This window comes from Parasteatoda tepidariorum, chromosome 4 (genome assembly GCF_982258835.1).
Source record: "Parasteatoda tepidariorum strain Cologne lab strain chromosome 4, Ptep-v5.0, whole genome shotgun sequence".
Taxonomy (NCBI): Eukaryota; Metazoa; Arthropoda; class Arachnida; order Araneae; family Theridiidae; genus Parasteatoda; species Parasteatoda tepidariorum.
In genome coordinates, this window is record NC_141758.1 from 5877947 (window position 1) to 5898327 (window position 20381).

Sequence of the window (20381 nt, forward strand, 5' to 3'; positions counted from 1 at the left end):
GAAGATATAAAACAAAATGTCCCATAGCTAACTATTTAGTTAATATTCCTGGAAAAAGAGAGAGTTCACAGATTTATCATGTCAATATGTTTAAACCAGTGGTTCCTGAACTTTTTTGTCTCGTAGACCCTTTGCCATATTTTTTTGGTTTTGGGTTACCTGACATTGATATTTTGTAAATTCTTCAACTTCAAATATATTTTTGACAGCTGATACAGTGCTGCTCACTGTGAAAGATTGAAATTTCTATCTTTTTGTGGATATAATTGTGTGAGCTGATGAATAGATTATATCTTTTTTTTCCTGATTTTTATTGAACTTTTTTTAAATAATTTTTTCCATGTTTTTTCCACATTTTGAACTTATATATATAGATGGATATATAAAGGTTAGATTATCAATGGTTTTATTCTTTTGGTGAAAATACAAAAATGTTTTTTCAATATTTCAAAATTTTATGACTAAATGATGTTACACGAAAAGGAAGTTTGAAAATTAAATTAGAGCTACGCTTTTCTAATTTAAAATGTTTAAACTACTTAACAAAGGTTGTCAGACATTAATCCACCTGTGTCAGGCGTAGGTTTAAAAAATAAAAGGTAGCAGTAAGATTTTCAAAGTTGGTCATTGCTTTAATTGATAACTCGAGCGGTGAAGTAAATCCACTCCAGATTAATAATATATATATATATGAAAAATGATAGTTTATTTTCCCTATAGAAACTAGAAAAGTAATTATCTTGCCATTATAATGAATATGTGAGCTCAGTGAAGAGAGCTTACTAACTAAATATATGTTCCTGAAATAAATGTGTTTTTTTTCCCTTTAACTTGCTCTCATTAAAAAAATAATAATAAAAAAAAACTAGTTTTTTTACCCATTTGCAAAATGGGTCTTGGTTTGAATTTCATGGAGTCCTCACTTTTCAACTACAATAATCAAGAGTAATAGTGAAGAGTGCTCATGCGTTGCTATGGCGACCGCTGCGTTTGATCATTTTCTTAGAATTCCTTTCTTTTTTTTTACTTTTAATTTTGTTACGCAATAAATGGGTGAATTAATTTTTGAGATATGGGAGTAGAGAGATCCCATAAATACTTCTTGAATTGTGAATAAAAGAGAATTTCATCATTTAAACGATATTTTTGTTTTTATTGTTTTAATTAAGAATCAGAAATTCTAACCTACAGTTCAAACTGGATCGTTTTCAATACTAGTTCAGGTGAATATCTATGAATATGAATATATATACGTTGCTATGGCGACCGCTGCGTTTGATCATTTTTTTAGAATTCTTTTCTTTTTTTTACTTCTAATTTTGTTACGCAATAAATGGGTGAATTAATTTTTGAGATATGGGAGTAGAGAGATCCCATAAATACTTCTTGAATTGTGAATAAAAGAGAATTTCATCATTTAAACGATATTTTTGTTTTTATTGTTTTAATTAAGAATCAGAAATTCTAACCTACAGTTCAAACTGGATCGTTTTCAATACTAGTTCAGGTGAATATCTATGAATATGAATATATATACGTTGCTATGGCGACCGCTGCGTTTGATCATTTTTTTAGAATTCTTTTCTTTTTTTTACTTTTAATTTTGTTACGCAATAAATGGGTGAATTAATTTTTGAGATATGGGAGTAGAGAGATCCCATAAATACTTCTTGAATTGTGAATAAAAGAGAATTTCATCATTTAAACGATATTTTTGTTTTTATTGTTTTAATTAAGAATCAGAAATTCTAACCTACAGTTCAAACTGGATCGTTTTCAATACTAGTTCAGGTGAATATCTATGAATATGAATATATATACGTTGCTATGGCGACCGCTGCGTTTGATCATTTTTTTAGAATTCTTTTCTTTTTTTTACTTCTAATTTTGTTACGCAATAAATGGGTGAATTAATTTTTGAGATATGGGAGTAGAGAGATCCCATAAATACTTCTTGAATTGTGAATAAAAGAGAATTTCATCATTTAAACGATATTTTTGTTTTTATTGTTTTAATTAAGAATCAGAAATTCTAACCTACAGTTCAAACTGGATCGTTTTCAATACTAGTTCAGGTGAATATCTATGAATATGAATATATATACGTTGCTATGGCGACCGCTGCGTTTGATCATTTTTTTAGAATTCTTTTCTTTTTTTTACTTCTAATTTTGTTACGCAATAAATGGGTGAATTAATTTTTGAGATATGGGAGTAGAGAGATCCCATAAATACTTCTTGAATTGTGAATAAAAGAGAATTTCATCATTTAAACGATATTTTTGTTTTTATTGTTTTAATTAAGAATCAGAAATTCTAACCTACAGTTCAAACTGGATCGTTTTCAATACTAGTTCAGGTGAATATCTATGAATATGAATATATATACGTTGCTATGGCGACCGCTGCGTTTGATCATTTTTTTAGAATTCTTTTCTTTTTTTTACTTCTAATTTTGTTACGCAATAAATGGGTGAATTAATTTTTGAGATATGGGAGTAGAGAGATCCCATAAATACTTCTTGAATTGTGAATAAAAGAGAATTTCATCATTTAAACGATATTTTTGTTTTTATTGTTTTAATTAAGAATCAGAAATTCTAACCTACAGTTCAAACTGGATCGTTTTCAATACTAGTTCAGGTGAATATCTATGAATATGAATATATATACGTTGCTATGGCGACCGCTGCGTTTGATCATTTTTTTAGAATTCTTTTCTTTTTTTTACTTCTAATTTTGTTACGCAATAAATGGGTGAATTAATTTTTGAGATATGGGAGTAGAGAGATCCCATAAATACTTCTTGAATTGTGAATAAAAGAGAATTTCATCATTTAAACGATATTTTTGTTTTTATTGTTTTAATTAAGAATCAGAAATTCTAACCTACAGTTCAAACTGGATCGTTTTCAATACTAGTTCAGGTGAATATCTATGAATATGAATATATATACGTTGCTATGGCGACCGCTGCGTTTGATCATTTTTTTAGAATTCTTTTCTTTTTTTTACTTCTAATTTTGTTACGCAATAAATGGGTGAATTAATTTTTGAGATATGGGAGTAGAGAGATCCCATAAATACTTCTTGAATTGTGAATAAAAGAGAATTTCATCATTTAAACGATATTTTTGTTTTTATTGTTTTAATTAAGAATCGGAAATTCTAACCTACAGTTCAAACTGGATCGTTTTCAATACTAGTTCAGGTGAATATCTATGAATATGAATATATATACGTTGCTATGGCGACCGCTGCGTTTGATCATTTTTTTAGAATTCTTTTCTTTTTTTTACTTCTAATTTTGTTACGCAATAAATGGGTGAATTAATTTTTGAGATATGGGAGTAGAGAGATCCCATAAATACTTCTTGAATTGTGAATAAAAGAGAATTTCATCATTTAAACGATATTTTTGTTTTTATTGTTTTAATTAAGAATCAGAAATTCTAACCTACAGTTCAAACTGGATCGTTTTCAATACTAGTTCAGGTGAATATCTATGAATATGAATATATATACGTTGCTATGGCGACCGCTGCGTTTGATCATTTTTTTAGAATTCTTTTCTTTTTTTTACTTCTAATTTTGTTACGCAATAAATGGGTGAATTAATTTTTGAGATATGGGAGTAGAGAGATCCCATAAATACTTCTTGAATTGTGAATAAAAGAGAATTTCATCATTTAAACGATATTTTTGTTTTTATTGTTTTAATTAAGAATCAGAAATTCTAACCTACAGTTCAAACTGGATCGTTTTCAATACTAGTTCAGATGAATATCACAACTAAAGAGGGTCCAAACTGATTGACACGATCCCGAAAGTTAGAGTTGAAGCAAGAAAGAAGCGATGTCAAGGCCTAAATTAACCGAGGCGGAAAAAGCCAATTCCAAAGAACTTTGGCGGGAATATCTTAAGCGTTACACACAAACGGAAAAACGAAAGGATTTCGTTCGCAAACGCAAGCATGAAGCCCGTCCCTCACAAAAATGCCAAAGCGGTTGAGAGAATTGAACCCAACCGAAGAGCGAGTGGTGACTCTCTGAACCCCTTTCATTCAAATACGAGAACTGGGTGTTGATCACCAGTTAAGGCATGAAAGGATCCATTGACAACGTACCCAATAACTTGCGCAAGACCTTAGACTGTCTTCCACGCAATATAAATGATTCATTCACTATTCATGTAAAACTGAAAAAAAGCTTAGCTTTCAAATCATATTTCATGTATGAACTTGTGAATCCGAAACGGTTGTATGATGCAGCTTTCAATCTCCATCAAAAACACCATTGTGCCAATCCGAAAATGTTAATATTGATCTCGTTTGGCTGTTCAATGTCTATTCAGTCATCAAAATAATTTACACAGAATGTGTCTGAGCTGTATTTAAATATGCCTGCGAAATTGTGCACCGAGCAGTTCAGGATTGACGGTTAAAGATGTCCGAAATGAAAACACGATAAAGTTTCTTTTTCAAAAACAATTAGACAACAACCATTTCGCCAATGGATAACCTGTGATTGCCTTGCTACTTTTCTTCTTCATTTTGTAGTGAATCGCATTTAACATTTTCTTTTTTAATATTGTTATCGCGACAAGTAAAAATATCAATATTTCACGATACATCGTCCAGTTCTATTAAAAGCATACAATATTAATATTATTAAATAAATAATATTATTAAATATAAATAATGATAATATTAGCAAATATAATATTAATAACCAAAAAGCCAGTTAACCCTTTCAATACGGCGAAAAATCAGACCGAGTGCTCCCTATTGACGGGATCAGTTATTTCTCCTCCAAGCGATTATTAGATTAACTAGCTTTTATGCCTAAAAGGTTGAAGGTCTTGGAGACGCATAAGCGTCCCCATAACAGCACACCATCAATAACAATTATTTCACAAGCTTTATTGATGGGACAGCACATGTCCCGCCGTAAGCCCAAAGCATCTAAATCCCGGGACAGGGTATGTCCCGGCCGGAATTCTAGAGTCAATAACTCATTTTTACTGACATTTTACTTAACATTTTGATGATTATTTTAGGCAACTTCTTTTTTTTATTAACATTTTCATGTGTTTCAGTGTTAACATTTTTATTAACATATTTATTTATAAACACTTTTCGAAATTAAGCAGTTATAAAATCAGAAAGGAAAAAAATTTAAAAATTTGAAAGTAGTGGAAGAACAACAGTATCTAAAGTCTGGATTTCTTGAGGGTGTGGTAGGGCTGGAAATAGTTCTTGCACAGTGCTGCTACGTTGCAAGAGGTGCACACTATTTTCGAGCGTGCCTCTTTATTCATTTTTACGCACCAAGCACATCTATTGCGCATTTTTCCTTCAATTGGGAAATGGTTTCCAACATTGAAAAGTCTCGTTGTTGATGATGATGATATAGTTTTGGAGGAAGAGGGCCTTTGCTTATTGACTTCCTTGTTCACATTTCCAAATGTTCTTTCTTTCCATTTCCATACTTTCGTTCGTACATTGGGCAGTGTAAATGAATAAGCTTTCGGGAAAGATCTTGAAGTAAGCATACACTTTGGTGGCTTCGTTGCCAATAGAGATATTTGTTTGGCCTTTGATGTAACTAACTAGTGGCATTCATGGTGCAAAGTTAGTTGGATAGGACCATGAAAATGACGGTGGATTCTAGTTCTGGAGCTCAACTTCATCATCAAACAAATCATTATGATTGGGTGACACGACTTCATTGCCGGTCTCCTCTACAGTGTTTTCAGTTTTCAGAAGGCTCACTTTTATAAGCGAGCTGTCTCAACTTGTTTTCAGGGTAAATTCTCTTTTGACTCATTTCGACCGTTTAGCAGAGAAAGGAGCCATCGAATTGTTTAAAAATAGTGGTGGTTGAAAACCTAATGAATTGAATTTATTAAAACAATAATCACAGTTAATAAACTACCACTCGAAAATATTTATTCGCTGTCGGGAGCAAGTTGTCGCTTGCTTGATTAGATCTGGAATGATTGACGTGAGAAATTCATGGAACGATGAGACGGCCTTAAAATCGGTTTGGAGACCAAAGTGGGCGTTATTTTCTGTCCTAGATATTTTTCAGTAACTGGGACATATGTTGTCCCATCCGTAATATCAAAAATTTACCAGACTGGGACAGCACATGTCCCGTCCGGTTCGAAAGGGTTAAATGGAATAATTTAAATGAATTTATCGCATTAGCCCGTTATATTTAATAACATTATTTATTTATTAATATTGACCGGTCAACCTGTTAATAAGCGACTACTTCACATTGACCGTAACAAAAAAACTATTAAAGTATCACCTGAATAAAAATAGGGAATGGTTACAACAAGAAGGGGAAGCATGTATAAGTGCAATGTTATGGAAAACAAAATATTAGAAGAAAATGTGATTGATTACCTGCATATGTTCTTAAATATTTCCGTATTTAATAGGAAATGCTAATAAAGGAAAAACTTTATTTCTTGAATCACGGTAAAAGAAAAGTTATATTTCTTAATAAAAATAACTTAACTCTTTGAGTGGTAGTTTAAAATTATAGAAAAATAATAATAACATTTTTTATGCTTTTAATAGAACTGGACGATGTATCGTAAAATATTGATATTTTTACTTGTCGCGATAACAATATTAAAAAAGAAAATGTTAAATGCGATTCACTACAAAATGAAGAAGAAAAGAAGCAAGGCAATCACAGGTTATCCATTGGCGAAATGGTTGTTGTCTAATTGTTTTTGAAAAAGAAACTTTATCGTGTTTTCATCTCGGACATCTTTAACCGTCAATCCTGAACTGCTCGGTGCACAATTTCGCAGGCATATTTAAATGCAGCTCAGACACATTCTGTGTAAATTATTTTGATGACTGAATAGACATTGAACAGCCAAACGAGATCAATATTAACATTTTCGGTACAATGGTGTTTGATGGAGATTGTAAGCTGCATCATACACCCGTATCGGATTCACAAGTTCACACATGAAATATGATTTGAAAGCTAAGCTTTCTTTTAATTTTACATGAATAGTGAATGAGTGTCATGAGCCACAGTGCTGACGTCAAATATCCTCAGTGGTTGACGGATCATGGGTTTGAGTCTCTTGCAGTCAGGCTAACCATGAGAGGTTTTCGTGGTTTTCCTCATCATGTAACGCAAATGCTGGTTTCTACCTATTCGTGATACAGGAGATAGCTCGTCTCCCGGATTAGGTTCAAAATGACAAGTCTACGGAGTTAGCCATTGGTTGCTCTAAACTCTAAATTGGGTCGGCTGTTCAGGGACAGTATTAAAATTATAAAATAAAATATTTTTACTGTGGCAGAAAATAAAAGTTACGATTCGTATTTTTTCCAGGTGTTGGAGAAAAAATATTTGAGAGCAACAGTTTATGTTTACTAAAATTACCCAAAAGCTTTTATAGGTGAAAAAAAAAACTTGTCTACTCGGAAATGCATAACAGACACAGCCTTGGGAGAATTTATATTAAAACTTAAAAAAGTAATAATAATATTTTTCATGCTTTTAATAGAACTGGACGATGTATCGTAAAATGTTGATATTTTTACTTGCCGCGATAACAATGTTAAAAAAAAATGTTAAATACGATTCACATCAAAATGTAGAAAATAGTGATAGCTGCAAGGCGATCACAGTTGGCAAAATGGTTGTTGTCTAATCTCTTTTGGAAAAGAAACTTTGTGTTTTCATCTTGGACATCTTTAATTGTTAATCCTGAACTGCTCGGTGCACAATCTTGCAGGCATATTTAAATACAGCTCAGACACATTCTGTGTAAATTATTTTGATGACTGAATAGACATTGAACAGCCAATCGAGATCAATATTAACATTTTCGGATTGGTACAATGGTGTTTGGTGGAGATTGTAAGTTGCATCATACACCCGTTTCGGATACCCATGTTCATACATGAAATATGATTTGAAAGTTAAGCTTTTTTTCAGTTTTACATGAATAGTGAATGAATCATTTACATTGCGTGGAAGACAGTCTAAGGTCTTGCGCAAGTTATTGGGTACGTTGTCAATGGATCCTTTTATCCCTAACTGGTGACCAACACCCAGTTCTCGTATTTGAGTGAAAGGGGTTCGGAGAGTCGCCATTTGCTCTTCAGTAGGGTTCAATTCTCTCAACCACTTTGGTACTTTTGTGAGGGACGGGCTTCATGCTTGCGTTTTGGAACGGAATCCTTTCGTTTTTCCGTTTGTAACATTAACAATAATTAAAACATTAATAACTTAAAAGCCAGTTAAGGGGAATAATTTAAGTGAATTTATCGCATTAACCGCTTATTATTAATAATATAATAACCAATGAAGCTTGGTCAATATCATTCCTTCCCATTTTTATTGGGAATCTTTCCATATCGTGATCTGCCAAGCCAGTTACAATCGTCAAGGCGCCAAATTAATTTAAAACTGGCAAAATCTTAAAAAAAAAAATTTTTAAAAATAGCATGTTGACATATTTGTCTGGGGTTGGCTACGAGTTACACCTTTCGAGTTGGTCCCTTTCTGTGAAATTTTTTTTTCAAGTTTCTCCTGGGTCGATGCCTGGAATTCGCCAAGACTTGGCGATTAATCAGTCACAGAACACAATACGGAAATCACCCCTTTTTATATCTCATTCTGACCAAAAGGAGCGGTTATTTTGAACCGGTTAGCATTAATAATAATCGGATTTATTTTTTTTCGCCTTGAGAGAAATACGTTTACTGTTTAGCTCACAGGCATTTAGCTTTTTTTTGTCTAACTTTTTTATTGTTCATTTCATATGCTTTGAATTCTTTATATCTTTTATTGCCTAACTCATTGGCGTTTAACTCTTTTATTATTTAACTCATCGGTGTTTAACTCTTTTATTGTTTAACTCATAGGCGATTAACTATTTTATTGTTTAGCTCCCGGTTATTTCGCTCCTTTATTGTTTTACTCATACGTGTTTAATTCCTTTATTGTTTAAGTCATAGTTTAACTCTTTTATTATTTAACTAATAGGCTTTGTTTAGCTGATAGGCATTTACCTCTTTTATTGTTGAACTCATGGGCGCTTAATTCTTTTATTGTGTAAATCATGAGTGTTTAACTCCCTAAATGTTTAACTCTTTCATTGTTTAACTCACATAGACATTCAACTCTTTCATAGTTTAAATCATGGCTGTTAACTCTTTTATTATTAAAATCATAGGCAATTAACTCTTTCATAGTTTAAATCATGGCTGTTAACTCTTCTATTGTTTAACTCATAGACGTTTAATTCTTTTATTGTTTAATCATTTTCACTACCCTCTATGCGTACTTTAAAATGCAGTTTGAACTAATATAAGGACTAAACCATTTAAAATACATAATACAATATTTTCATATTCTTATAAAATTTTAAAAATTCTTAAAATAATGTGGTTAATATTTAATTATTAAGCTATAAAAAGTTTTAATTTGAGAGTGGTGTCAGTAGATGGCGCCATCGGAGTGTAAAGGGCTAAAGTGTTTGAAATGATTTCAGTCTTACTAATAGTTAGATACCGGAATGCCAAAGGCGGCTAAAATTGTATAAAAATGAAGAAACTCAAATCTTTTCTTTATTTATTTATTTAATTTATTTCAGTATTCAATCATACCCACCATCATAACTTGCATATGAAAATTAGTCACATTTAAAGAGAAAACATTAACTTCTTTCACTTTCAATTGTAAACTTAAAAAACAATGCAAGAAAAAGTAGCTTATTTTAATACATTTTTACTTTTTACTGGTTACCACTTTTTACGTGGCATCCCAGCTGATAAGAATTAGCTTGTTGTTGTTTCTAATGTCACTTGCCAATATCAGCAAGCATGCTTGGTGAAACCAAGTGAATTTAAGGCAGATATGGCGTTTCTTGCTTTTCAGTGGTGTCATCTATAGCCAAGAACAAGACTTCAGTCACACACACCTCATAACCCATTTATAAGGCACACCCAATCATACATTCATTCATTCACACATCGTAATTTTGACCTGAACTAGAGAACGATCAATCTCCAATTCAGTACCCCTAGAGGTATGATTTGTTATGGGAACATGGAGGACTTTGTGACCAAACAGATTTAACGTGCACTAGCATTTACTACACGTGGAGTCTTCGACCGCTAGGAATCGAACCCACGAGCTTTTGGACATGAATATATAATAATGACAAATAAATACCGTGAGGGGCCGGGATAGCCTGGTCGGTAGGGCGCTGGGCCCATATCCAAGAGGTCGTGGGTTCGATCCTCGCCGGCCGAAGACTCCCCGTGTAGTAAATGGTGACTGATGCACGTTAAATCTGTCGAGTCTCAAAGTCCTCCATGTTCCCACAACAAATCAATACCTCTGGGGGTACTGATCCAGGAGTTTCCTTGTCTTCTGGATTGGTTCAAAATTACAAGGCTACGGAGTTGAACGTAAGTAGTCGTAAACCCATGAAATTGGGTTGGCTGTTCAACGACGGTTATAAAATAAAATAAAATAAATACCGTGGGAGATTCTTGTGGTCTTCCTTTACATGTAACGCAAATGCGGGTCAAAAAGTTCTCCACGAAGGCAAACTTCCCCTAACACTTGACCCAGGAGTTCCCTTGTCTTCTGGGTTATGTTCAAAATTACAAAGCTACGGAGTTGAACATTAGTAGTCGTAAACCCATAAAATTGGGTCGACTGTTTAACGACGGTTATTTAAAAAAATGCATCTGAGCCGCGATGGCTCAGGGGATAGAGCGTTCGCCTCCCAATGAGGCGAACTGGGTTCGAATCCCAGTCGATACGAATTCCGCATCCGGCTTGCACCAACCACAGTGCTGATGTGAAATATCCTCAGTGGTAGACGGATCATGGGTTAGAGTCCCCTTGCCGTCAGGCTAACCGTGGGAGGTTTTCGGGGTCTTCCTCTCCATGTAACGCAAATGCAGGTTAGCTTCATGAAAAAGTCCTCCACAAAGGCAAAATTTCTCCCAATGCTCGATCCAGGTACTCCCTTATCTTCTGGATTGGGTACAAAATTAAAAGGCTACCGAGTTGAGCATTAGTAGTCGTAAACCCATAAGATTGGCTCGGCTGTTCAACGGCGGTTAAAAAATGAAATAAAATAAATACATCTCTTCGAAACAAAACATGAGTTATTACCTCATAGATAACTGGTTAAATGTTTTTAATAAGGATCCAGAGTAAAAACATTTTAAAAATTAAATGATAAATTGCATAATTTTTTTTTACTTAATATGTATATTATTATTCCTTTCATAATAACTCTTCATTATTATTCCTTACAATACGAAAATTCGAGATTTAATGATAATTTATTTATTGGTTAGAGAAAGTGTCTGTTGACCTGATATCGCTTCATAATCATCCTTTCAGAATAGGTGTAATTTTTATTAAAAAGTGAAACAGTGACATTAACATGATTCTATAATTCATATTAATCCTGGTTAGCTAAATATCTGTTAATATTTATTGCTATAATGTTTGTTGATAATATATTAGTTAATTTTTTTCGCAACTCCAATTGTTCGAAAGTGCTTTGCTTAAGTGATTTTTTTGGAAATTTTTTTCTCACTTTTTTTTGCGGCTTTAAATAAAAAAACAATAATAAATTAAAAAAAAAAAATAAGAGAAAGTAATCAGATATAAATCATAAGATTTATATAGAACTTTTTTGAAAATATAAATGCTTTAAGAGAGATAAAACCCGTTTGCAATTTAAACTGTTTCACAAATTAAGGTAATCGTTATAGACTGTAAATAAGTTTAATTACTCCTCATTTATTACTTCATATTTTGGCTTTTTTTTTTAATTACTTCTTATTCATCATTCTTAAGTTTACATTTTTTTTCCATTACAGTTAATTATATTTCAAATCCAAGTAATTATACATTTTGTTATGATTTCCATAATAACAAAATGTTCTTACATCAAATAATTATAATTAGAAAAAGAAAATGGTCTTTAAAAAGAACGTGATATTTGAAGAAAATTATAAGAGACCAAAACACGGAAATTGGTAATCAGTGCCTCCTGGTTCCAATAAATTATTATAAATTGCTAAATTACTAGTAAGTTTGAAATTTTCGACATTATTTGACAGAAACAATAACTTAAATTTTGAATATTGTTATTATAATTAAATTTTATAAGTCATTCATAATATTGCGTATATTTTTATTAAACTTGGAGTTTTTTCATAGTATATAACAAGTAGGATATTAGATATGATAGCAATGATTAAATTTTTAGTATTAGTATTTTTAAAAATATAACTTTTATGAACTAGTATAATAGTTATACCTATATAACTAGTTAGTGTTTTAAATGTGCATTACCTGATGGCAGTTGAGCAGTTGTTGCAAGGAACTCCGACCACAAACAAAACAAAACAGAAAACAAATACATTTTAGTCCGATTCCACGAGACATTTTTCTCCATTATTCCCCAAATATCTCGTGTGAAATTAAAAAACAAAAATACTGCAAATAGTTTCGCTCGACAAGGAAAAATTTTTAAATTATTTACGGCATATTTCGACTGACCAATTTCCACTCCAAATTAGAAGAAGAAATCAGGATTATTTAATTGACACCACTTGCAGACGATCTGCAAGGTCTCACACGGCAACCGTATCCGCTGTCTTCTGCCACTGCGAAATTGGAATGAAAAAGACATCAGAAGACAACAAAAAAAATGGTTGAGTGGAGGCCTAGAGGCAGACGTGGTGACAAGTTTCAACATCTGGTAAGCATCAACATTCAACATATCTCGCTACTGTCCAGCATCTTTATGGGTTGAGGCAAGTAGAGTTAATGAAAGCTAGAGAAAAAGAAACAAAATCCCACGCCCACACACAAAGGCAGTGATTCCTGTTGGTGTTATCCCCCCTTCCCACAAAAATCACAAAATTTGCTTGGGATTTCCTAGTTTTTTTGACGGAGGAATATCACTGCCGTATCCATTGAACTCCTAAACGACAAAGAATGTTGAGTTGGGCATTTAACCCTATGTTACATTCCACACGAAATAAACAGATAAAAGGAATCACGAAAATTATGAGTTCAATTAAATATTTTCTCCTTAATCATTTCAGAATTCGAAAAAAGTATGGGAGAAATTTTAAACTTTGAATGTTCGAAAAAATTTTAAACTATTTATATGAAGAGGTTAACAATTTTTTGTAAACTACGCTTAATTTTACTTAACTTTTGATACCACTGGGAAAAAAAAAACTCTGAAACTACGCTATCAAATACCTGCCAACTCTTCCGAAAATTATTTTTCCTAGTGGTAGAAATGTATCAATTGAAAGACAATTTCAAGCAGAAATATATTTTTTATTTTGACAGATTCTAAATACACGATTGCGTAATTATCATGAATTTATTTGTTTAATTTTGCTTAACGCTGTTTTTTCGAAGCTCTGTCGCCAAGAGAAATAAAAAAAGCCATAGTTTAAGTGCCTTACACTTGAAGCAATGCATGCTTGAAGCTGAGCTTTAGAACTGATAAATAACTTAAATATTTTAAAAGTTATTAAACTTCCTAAAAATTGCCGATTTGGCGACATTTTGCCACCTATTTGAAATCATCAAAATCACTGCCGTATTCTCAGTTTTTGCAAATTTTTTAAGCCCAGATAATGCAGTATTGGAATAATATCAATAGCACTGAGGAAAAAAACATATTCTCCAAAAACTGAAACATATCCTGAGTTTCAAAAAGTATTTTTCCTCATGGAAACGAAGGTTATGTTCATAGATTTTTAATAAGTCAGGGTTAAAAGAGTTTTATCAACTACTACATATCATTTAAATATAAATATAAAAGATTAAATGTGCGATGGATCGTGGTTGAAAATTGAATAAAATTTCTTTAAAATTCTGTTTGTTTTTAAAATCTCTGCTTTAGTTCACTACCAATCAAAAAAAAAACTTTCAAGGCTGCCAAACTTTCTACACATTTTATAAAAATTTATTCTAGTGCTAGCTTATTTATGTTTTAATGTATTATTTTTCATTCATTTAAACTTATTTTCCACACCAATACACATGATTTAAAAGTTCATGTGCAACGCCACTTTGTTCCTGATCATTAATGGTGAGACTATAAAAATGTTGGCAAATTTACCAAAAATTATGAAAGATTTGGTTTTTAATTGTCTACCGCTCTATAATATATTTTGCAAAAAACCATAGTAGTTGGCAGGCCTGAATTTTTTGTAAAGTATACGAGATTGCAAATGTTGGCAGCTATGCCCGCAGTTTAACCCCTTAACGCACAGATTTTTTGGAAAAAAAACCGGCCAAAAAAATCAATTTTTTATTTATGTAAAAAACGCACTTTAGAACGTTGTCTTTTCTTTTGGTGGACAATTTCGATATACTGCGCTTTTGTTCCATGGAAAAAGGCTATATTCAGAGATGTCAACTGCTCCGGACACGCCAAAATAATGTTTACAAAAACGGTAAATAACGGTAAATAGTAAATTTTGCAAATATTTGACTATTTTTGCTGGCTTTATAAAAGGTTTAGCATGATATAAGAGGCATAAAGTGGTGAATTATGTAAACCTACGAATTATTTAGAAATAGTGGCGGATAAAAATCTACTAAATTGAATTTATTAAGCCAAGAATCACAATTGATAAACTACCACTTTTAAATATATATTTGCTGTCCGAAGCAAGTTGGCATCTCTGCATATTTTATTCTTGAATAAATAAGTGTTATAGCTTACAATCCTATGTAAATGATAAATATCAATAAAATGATTTTTTTTCTTAGCTTTCACATTGTTATTTTTAATTCTTGATTATATTCGAGTGTGAAAAATTATAGCAGCATAAAATACAACGAAGCTCTAATTATCTCGAGTGTGCACAGCTTGGCCTGTTCAGCGCGCTCGAATTGTCTCGAGCGCACAAGTTAAGGAGTTGAGCTGTGCAAAACGCAAAACACGATTATTAGCTGTAAATTCATGCATTAATGTTTATATCATTAATACATAATGTAATGTTTATATCATTAATACATAATGTAATGTTTATATCATTAATACATAATGTAATGTTTATATCATTAATACATAATGTTTATTTCATTAATACATTGTTTCCGCAAATTCAAGCCATAAAAAAAAAATTTTGTGCTACCACTTTTTTTTTATTTGAAAGAAATGGTTATTACATTAAATAGAAACAACATCTCTTAATTGCAGAGATGCCAACTTGCTCCGGACAGCAAGCATATATTTTAAAGTGGTAGTTTATCAATTGTGATTCTTGGTTTAATAAATTCAATTTAGTAGATTTTTATCCACCATTATTTCTAAATAATTCGTAGGCTTATATAATTCCTCACTTTCATGTACGTATGTCATGCTCATACCTGCCAACTTTTACGCATTTGGCGTAAAATTTTTTTTTTATATTTAAAGTGGTAATAAATATAAACTTTTTCTTCTTTTATAAACTTAATTTTTAAATGATTTTGATCACCACTATACTTAAAAAAATTAAGCGTATGTATTGATATGTGTTGCTATCATGGTTGTCAGCTTAAGCTTTTTCAAATACAACGTAATTTCTGACTTAAAAATTAAATTTTAATTCCATTTTAATACCACTGGAAAATATCAGAATGGAAGGGATTAGAAGTTGGCAGGTATGGTCATGCTAGACCTTTTAAAAAGCAAGTAAAAATAGTCAAATATTTGTAAAATTTACTTTGTAGTTATTTACCGCTCTTTTAATTATATTGACGTGTCCGGAGCAGTTGGCATCTCTGTAATTACTTAAAAATACTATATCAAATACAAATTATTTTTTAAAAAAGTAACTAAACTACAACGATATTCTTACAAATGTAGTTAACACTAGATTGCCGAAGGAAGTCATTTTGACTGCTTTTTCATATGCAAAAAATGTACAAATAATAGTGCAAAAATTATTTTTTTTCTAAGTGAAGTAAATTTTGTTATTGTTAATATTTACTATTTACTTGTTATGTAACTGTAAATAATAAAAAAAATATTAAAATTTAATTAAACAAATTTCTTTACACATTACTCATTCTTTTACACTGACTAGTTATTTTCTCATATTTTGACTGCTTTTGGGCAATATAGGTATATAGTTTCAGTCTTTCTAGTGTTAACTACAATTACTTTATATTAACTACTTCACTACTTTAACCCTTTCGCGCCGACTGTCACAAATAGGTGCCAGCATAAAATCTTATCAACCAGGGTAAAAAGATAAAACTGGTAATCAAAGTAATTCCTTAGCAGTTTATTTGTGGGCGGAGTTATAATTGTTTGATTTATTTAATTCACCATTACTTTGTTATTCCGAAAAAAAAATTCTTTGAATTTGATCATCATTTAACCTTCAAATTTTTATGCCTTTCTCGACAGCGAATATTTAACTTAAAAAATGCTAAATTATCAAGTAGTACTTGCAATTTTTTAATTGTTCAAAGCTCTTTTATTTCCTCTAAGAAATTAAGTACAGTGCACTCCCGATTATCCGGGTTAATCACCGGGACAGGTCACACGGACAATCGAAAAACGCGGATAATCCGAAAACTCCTTTTAATAAAGAAAAATTCATTGTCACTACAAAAACTATGAAAATTACTGACATTTGCATGCATTACATCAAGCTAGGAATGTGTAATGCGTCTTCGCCATACATCGATACACATATTTTACGAACCACATTAATGTCACCGTAATCAAATCCTCCCATATAATCTTATAAAGTTTCCACAGAGCAGCAGAATGAGAAATTGTATTTCATTCATTTACTACATCTTCGGCATCAGTTACTATCATCACTATTTGATTTAACAACATAACGATGTCTTCATCAGTCAAATACTGGAAGCCAGGCTCACATGCATCACTTTGAAGCCAATCTTTTAAATTTTCTTCATCAAGAATTTCGAAACCTTAGATTTCTTTTGCTTGTTCGAGAATACTGTTATCATATTTTTCTTGAACATCTGAAGAGGATTGTTCATCAAGCGGTATGATCTTTCTCCAAGATCGTGATAACGTAGACGATTTTACCTTTGACCATTCTGTTGATGTTCCATATACTGCAATCTAATAACGAATATTGCTTTCCAGACCTTTGGTAGTGTTATAACTTCATGAATCAAATTTTTTTAATCTTTAAAATGTTTCTCTTTATATTTTTTGTGTGACTCTGGAATGAGCACGGATAATCCGCAAACCGGATAATCCGCTCACGGATAATCGAGAGTGTACTGTACTTCGAAATTACGTTCCCTTCTTTTGAAATAACGTCGGTGTTTCACGAGTGTAGTGCATCAGCATGTGAAAGTGTGACCAAAGTGTTCTTTCATAATGGCTAGTTTAAATAACAGTTATACGTGATTTCTAAATACGTAATTACTGTTATAACCCTCAGCTTGCTGCCATTGAATCATTTTCATTGCATCCATTGTCGGACCCGTCAAGATTTGTACCTATCAAATTCAAAACATTAGTTGGGTTAGAGCCGTTTTACTGCTCTTAACTAACGTTAAAAGTAGTAGCTAGAAATCGCTACGAACTACTGTTTTTTTGTAACGCACTACTCACTACACTACTTTTTTTAAAAAAAAAAAAAAGTAGCACGCTACACTACAAACTACGAAAAAAAGTAGCGACTGCAGTAGTTTAACTACTTGTAGAGTTCTACCACTGCACTGGGGAATTTTTTTCTTCATGTCATTTTTGTAACGTTTCTTTGATATTATCGTGTCAGTGATTTCAAATCTGCAATCGGTTTCTTTCTGCTAACTACAGTATTAATGCGAGTCAATATAATATTTATAGCCATGATTTTTTAAATTCAATCAAGTGAATACTAAATGTCCCTAATTCTCTCTGCTACGTAGGAAGTGGCTGGAAGAAGGGGACAGTTTATGATGCGATACATTAAAGTCATATGTTTTTTTGTCCCAAGTGTTATTTTCAAGGAGAGATGGTTGATCGTGCAAAGCTAAGCACAGATGGCGCTAGGAGTTGAAATTCGTCGTAAGACTTCCGGGTTACTACTTCCGATTGATTTCAACGCTTAAGCGAGAAAAAGCACGTCATCCAATGTTATTGTGCTTGTAGTGTTAACCACATAACATGCTCTTTCAACTTAATTTTCAATGAATCAATTAACAAATTATTTCGGAGGACTCCATGAGAATGCTATGGATGGTGTTTTCTACACTAAGGAGCGCTGCAAGCTCGGGACTGCCTAAATTTCCGGGTTACTGTTTCAGTTGTATTTTAAAGCCATTTGGCATCATTGTGTTTTGAGATTCTTGCAAACAATGCATTTGATTACTTATTACTTATGTTTACAATGCTAACAATACTGTTTACAATACTAAAAGTGTTAACACTAACGTAAGATGGTGCACAGCTTGCAACACGAACAAACAGTAATAAACAAATGGAAAGAGGCCAAATCAAGACTGCCAAAAAAGCGAGTTATTCAAAATCTAGCAACCATGTCACCTTTTTTAATATTAAATAACAAAATAACTAAAACAAATTTTCACTCCAAACTCCCCAGAATTACATAATAACATTAATATCTTATGAAATACGGCAGATTTGAGCTCAGAAATTATCTAGTTTATTTTTTTTATTGAAAACAAAATTATCCGTTTGAAAACATCGCCTATCAAAATAACATGTAGTAAGCAGCTGCAAACTTTTTAACCGGAACTAGAGTAGGTCCCGAGCTCGAGATTGTTATTGTTTACATTTCTATTGAAAACACCATCCATAGTGTATTCATGTTACTTCAAAGAACACAAAAAATGATATTTAATTTTACGCATCGCCAAATAAGGTAAACCACGCAAAAAAGAGCAAACTTTAAACTTTATTTACATTGTTAAAAAATAATTTTGTTAAATTTGTTTTAGGCTCATGACCTGTTAGAATTTATAAATTACAGAAAAACACTTATGAATGGCAAAATTTCGCGTAAATCAGAGCAAAATTCACAATAATAAAGCTTCTAGAATATTAAGCCTGTTCACATTCAGTCGTCAACCATTCCTATGCACCAATAAAATCCACACGTTTTTCATAAATTTGTACATTCAGACAAAAAATAGACTAAGCTAAAATATCATTTAGAAAAAAAATCTGTAGCTTCCTGGATATAACTAAGTCCTGATTTCAAAACCGCACACCCAAATAAGTTAAGAGTAAGTCCTTAAATAAATGCAACAACAAAAAATTGTTGCATAAAAACTACAAGAATAGTAACAAAATAGAAACATTTCTTTTAACAAAACAGAAAATTTCTTTGCAATTAAATAAATTTAATTATTCTGGCCGGGATAGCCTGGTTGGCAGGGCGCTGGACTCACGTTCGTGAGAACGAGAGTTTGAATCCAGCCAGCTGAAGACTCCCCGTATGGCTGGTGGTTGGTCACAAAGTCCTCCATGTTCCCATAACAAATTAAAACTCTGGGGGTACTGAATTGGTGATGGATCGTTCTTTGGTTCCGGTCAAAATTACTATCTGTGGATGAATGAATGGATGTGTGAAGGGGACCGCCCTATAAACGGGTGTGACGTATGGGTGTGGCAGAAGTCGAATTCTTGTCCATAGATGGCGCCCCTGTAAAACAAGAACTATTGCGCCCCGTGCCTTAATGCCTGGTGACAACAACAACAGCAATATCATTCTTTTGCTATTGTATCATTATACTACCTGTTTTTCAATGTGCTCAATCGTCTTTGTAATGAGCACAAAAGTCTGCATGTGTAAGTGTAATAATAAAATAAACTAGGAGGCTTCACCCCCTGCTCGCTGGCGCTCACCAACCCCCGGAACTGCTTTCACAGTTCATTCCGGACTGCTTCGCAATCCAATGCTCGCTTCGCTCGCTCATTGGATACGTTCTTAACGTCTAGTTTTTGTATACTTTTTTGAATACTGAAGTTCCAAAAACTTTTCACTGTAGAAAATTCTAAACCTGTACATTTCAATATTAATTTAAAATTGCAAACAGTTCACATATTTTTCTTAATCACACTATTCTAAATTTCAGTTGCTGAGAAAAATAACTGTTGTAAGTTTTGTTTTAAAGTCTTTCCCACCAGAGGGCTAAAGCCATGTGTTGTAAAACAATATGAAATAGTAGTCTGCCACTGAACGCCGGATGTAAAGCATCGGCTTTGATGAAGATAATTTTGTATTTTTAATTCTCTGAAGGGCGCCACCTTAATAATATGGAATTTGTAAAATAAATGTATATATTTTTGATTGTTGAAAAAGCCCATCATTTTGTGTTTTCATCAGTGTTCAG

The 20381-nt window shown here is 32.3% G+C and overlaps 1 protein-coding gene across 1 annotated transcript in view; it reads right to left on the reverse strand.

Annotated features, from left to right (window-relative positions):
* Positions 1–12697, reverse strand: part of LOC107443413 (uncharacterized) — a 159826-nt gene extending 147129 nt beyond the window's left edge. Inside the window, exon 1 of the mRNA XM_087160562.1 lies at positions 12378–12697. Coding sequence (XP_087016688.1) covers positions 12378–12480 — 103 coding nt within the window. The 5' untranslated portion in view covers positions 12481–12697. The remainder of the gene's footprint in view (positions 1–12377) is intronic.
* Positions 12698–20381: the final 7684 nt, after the last annotated feature.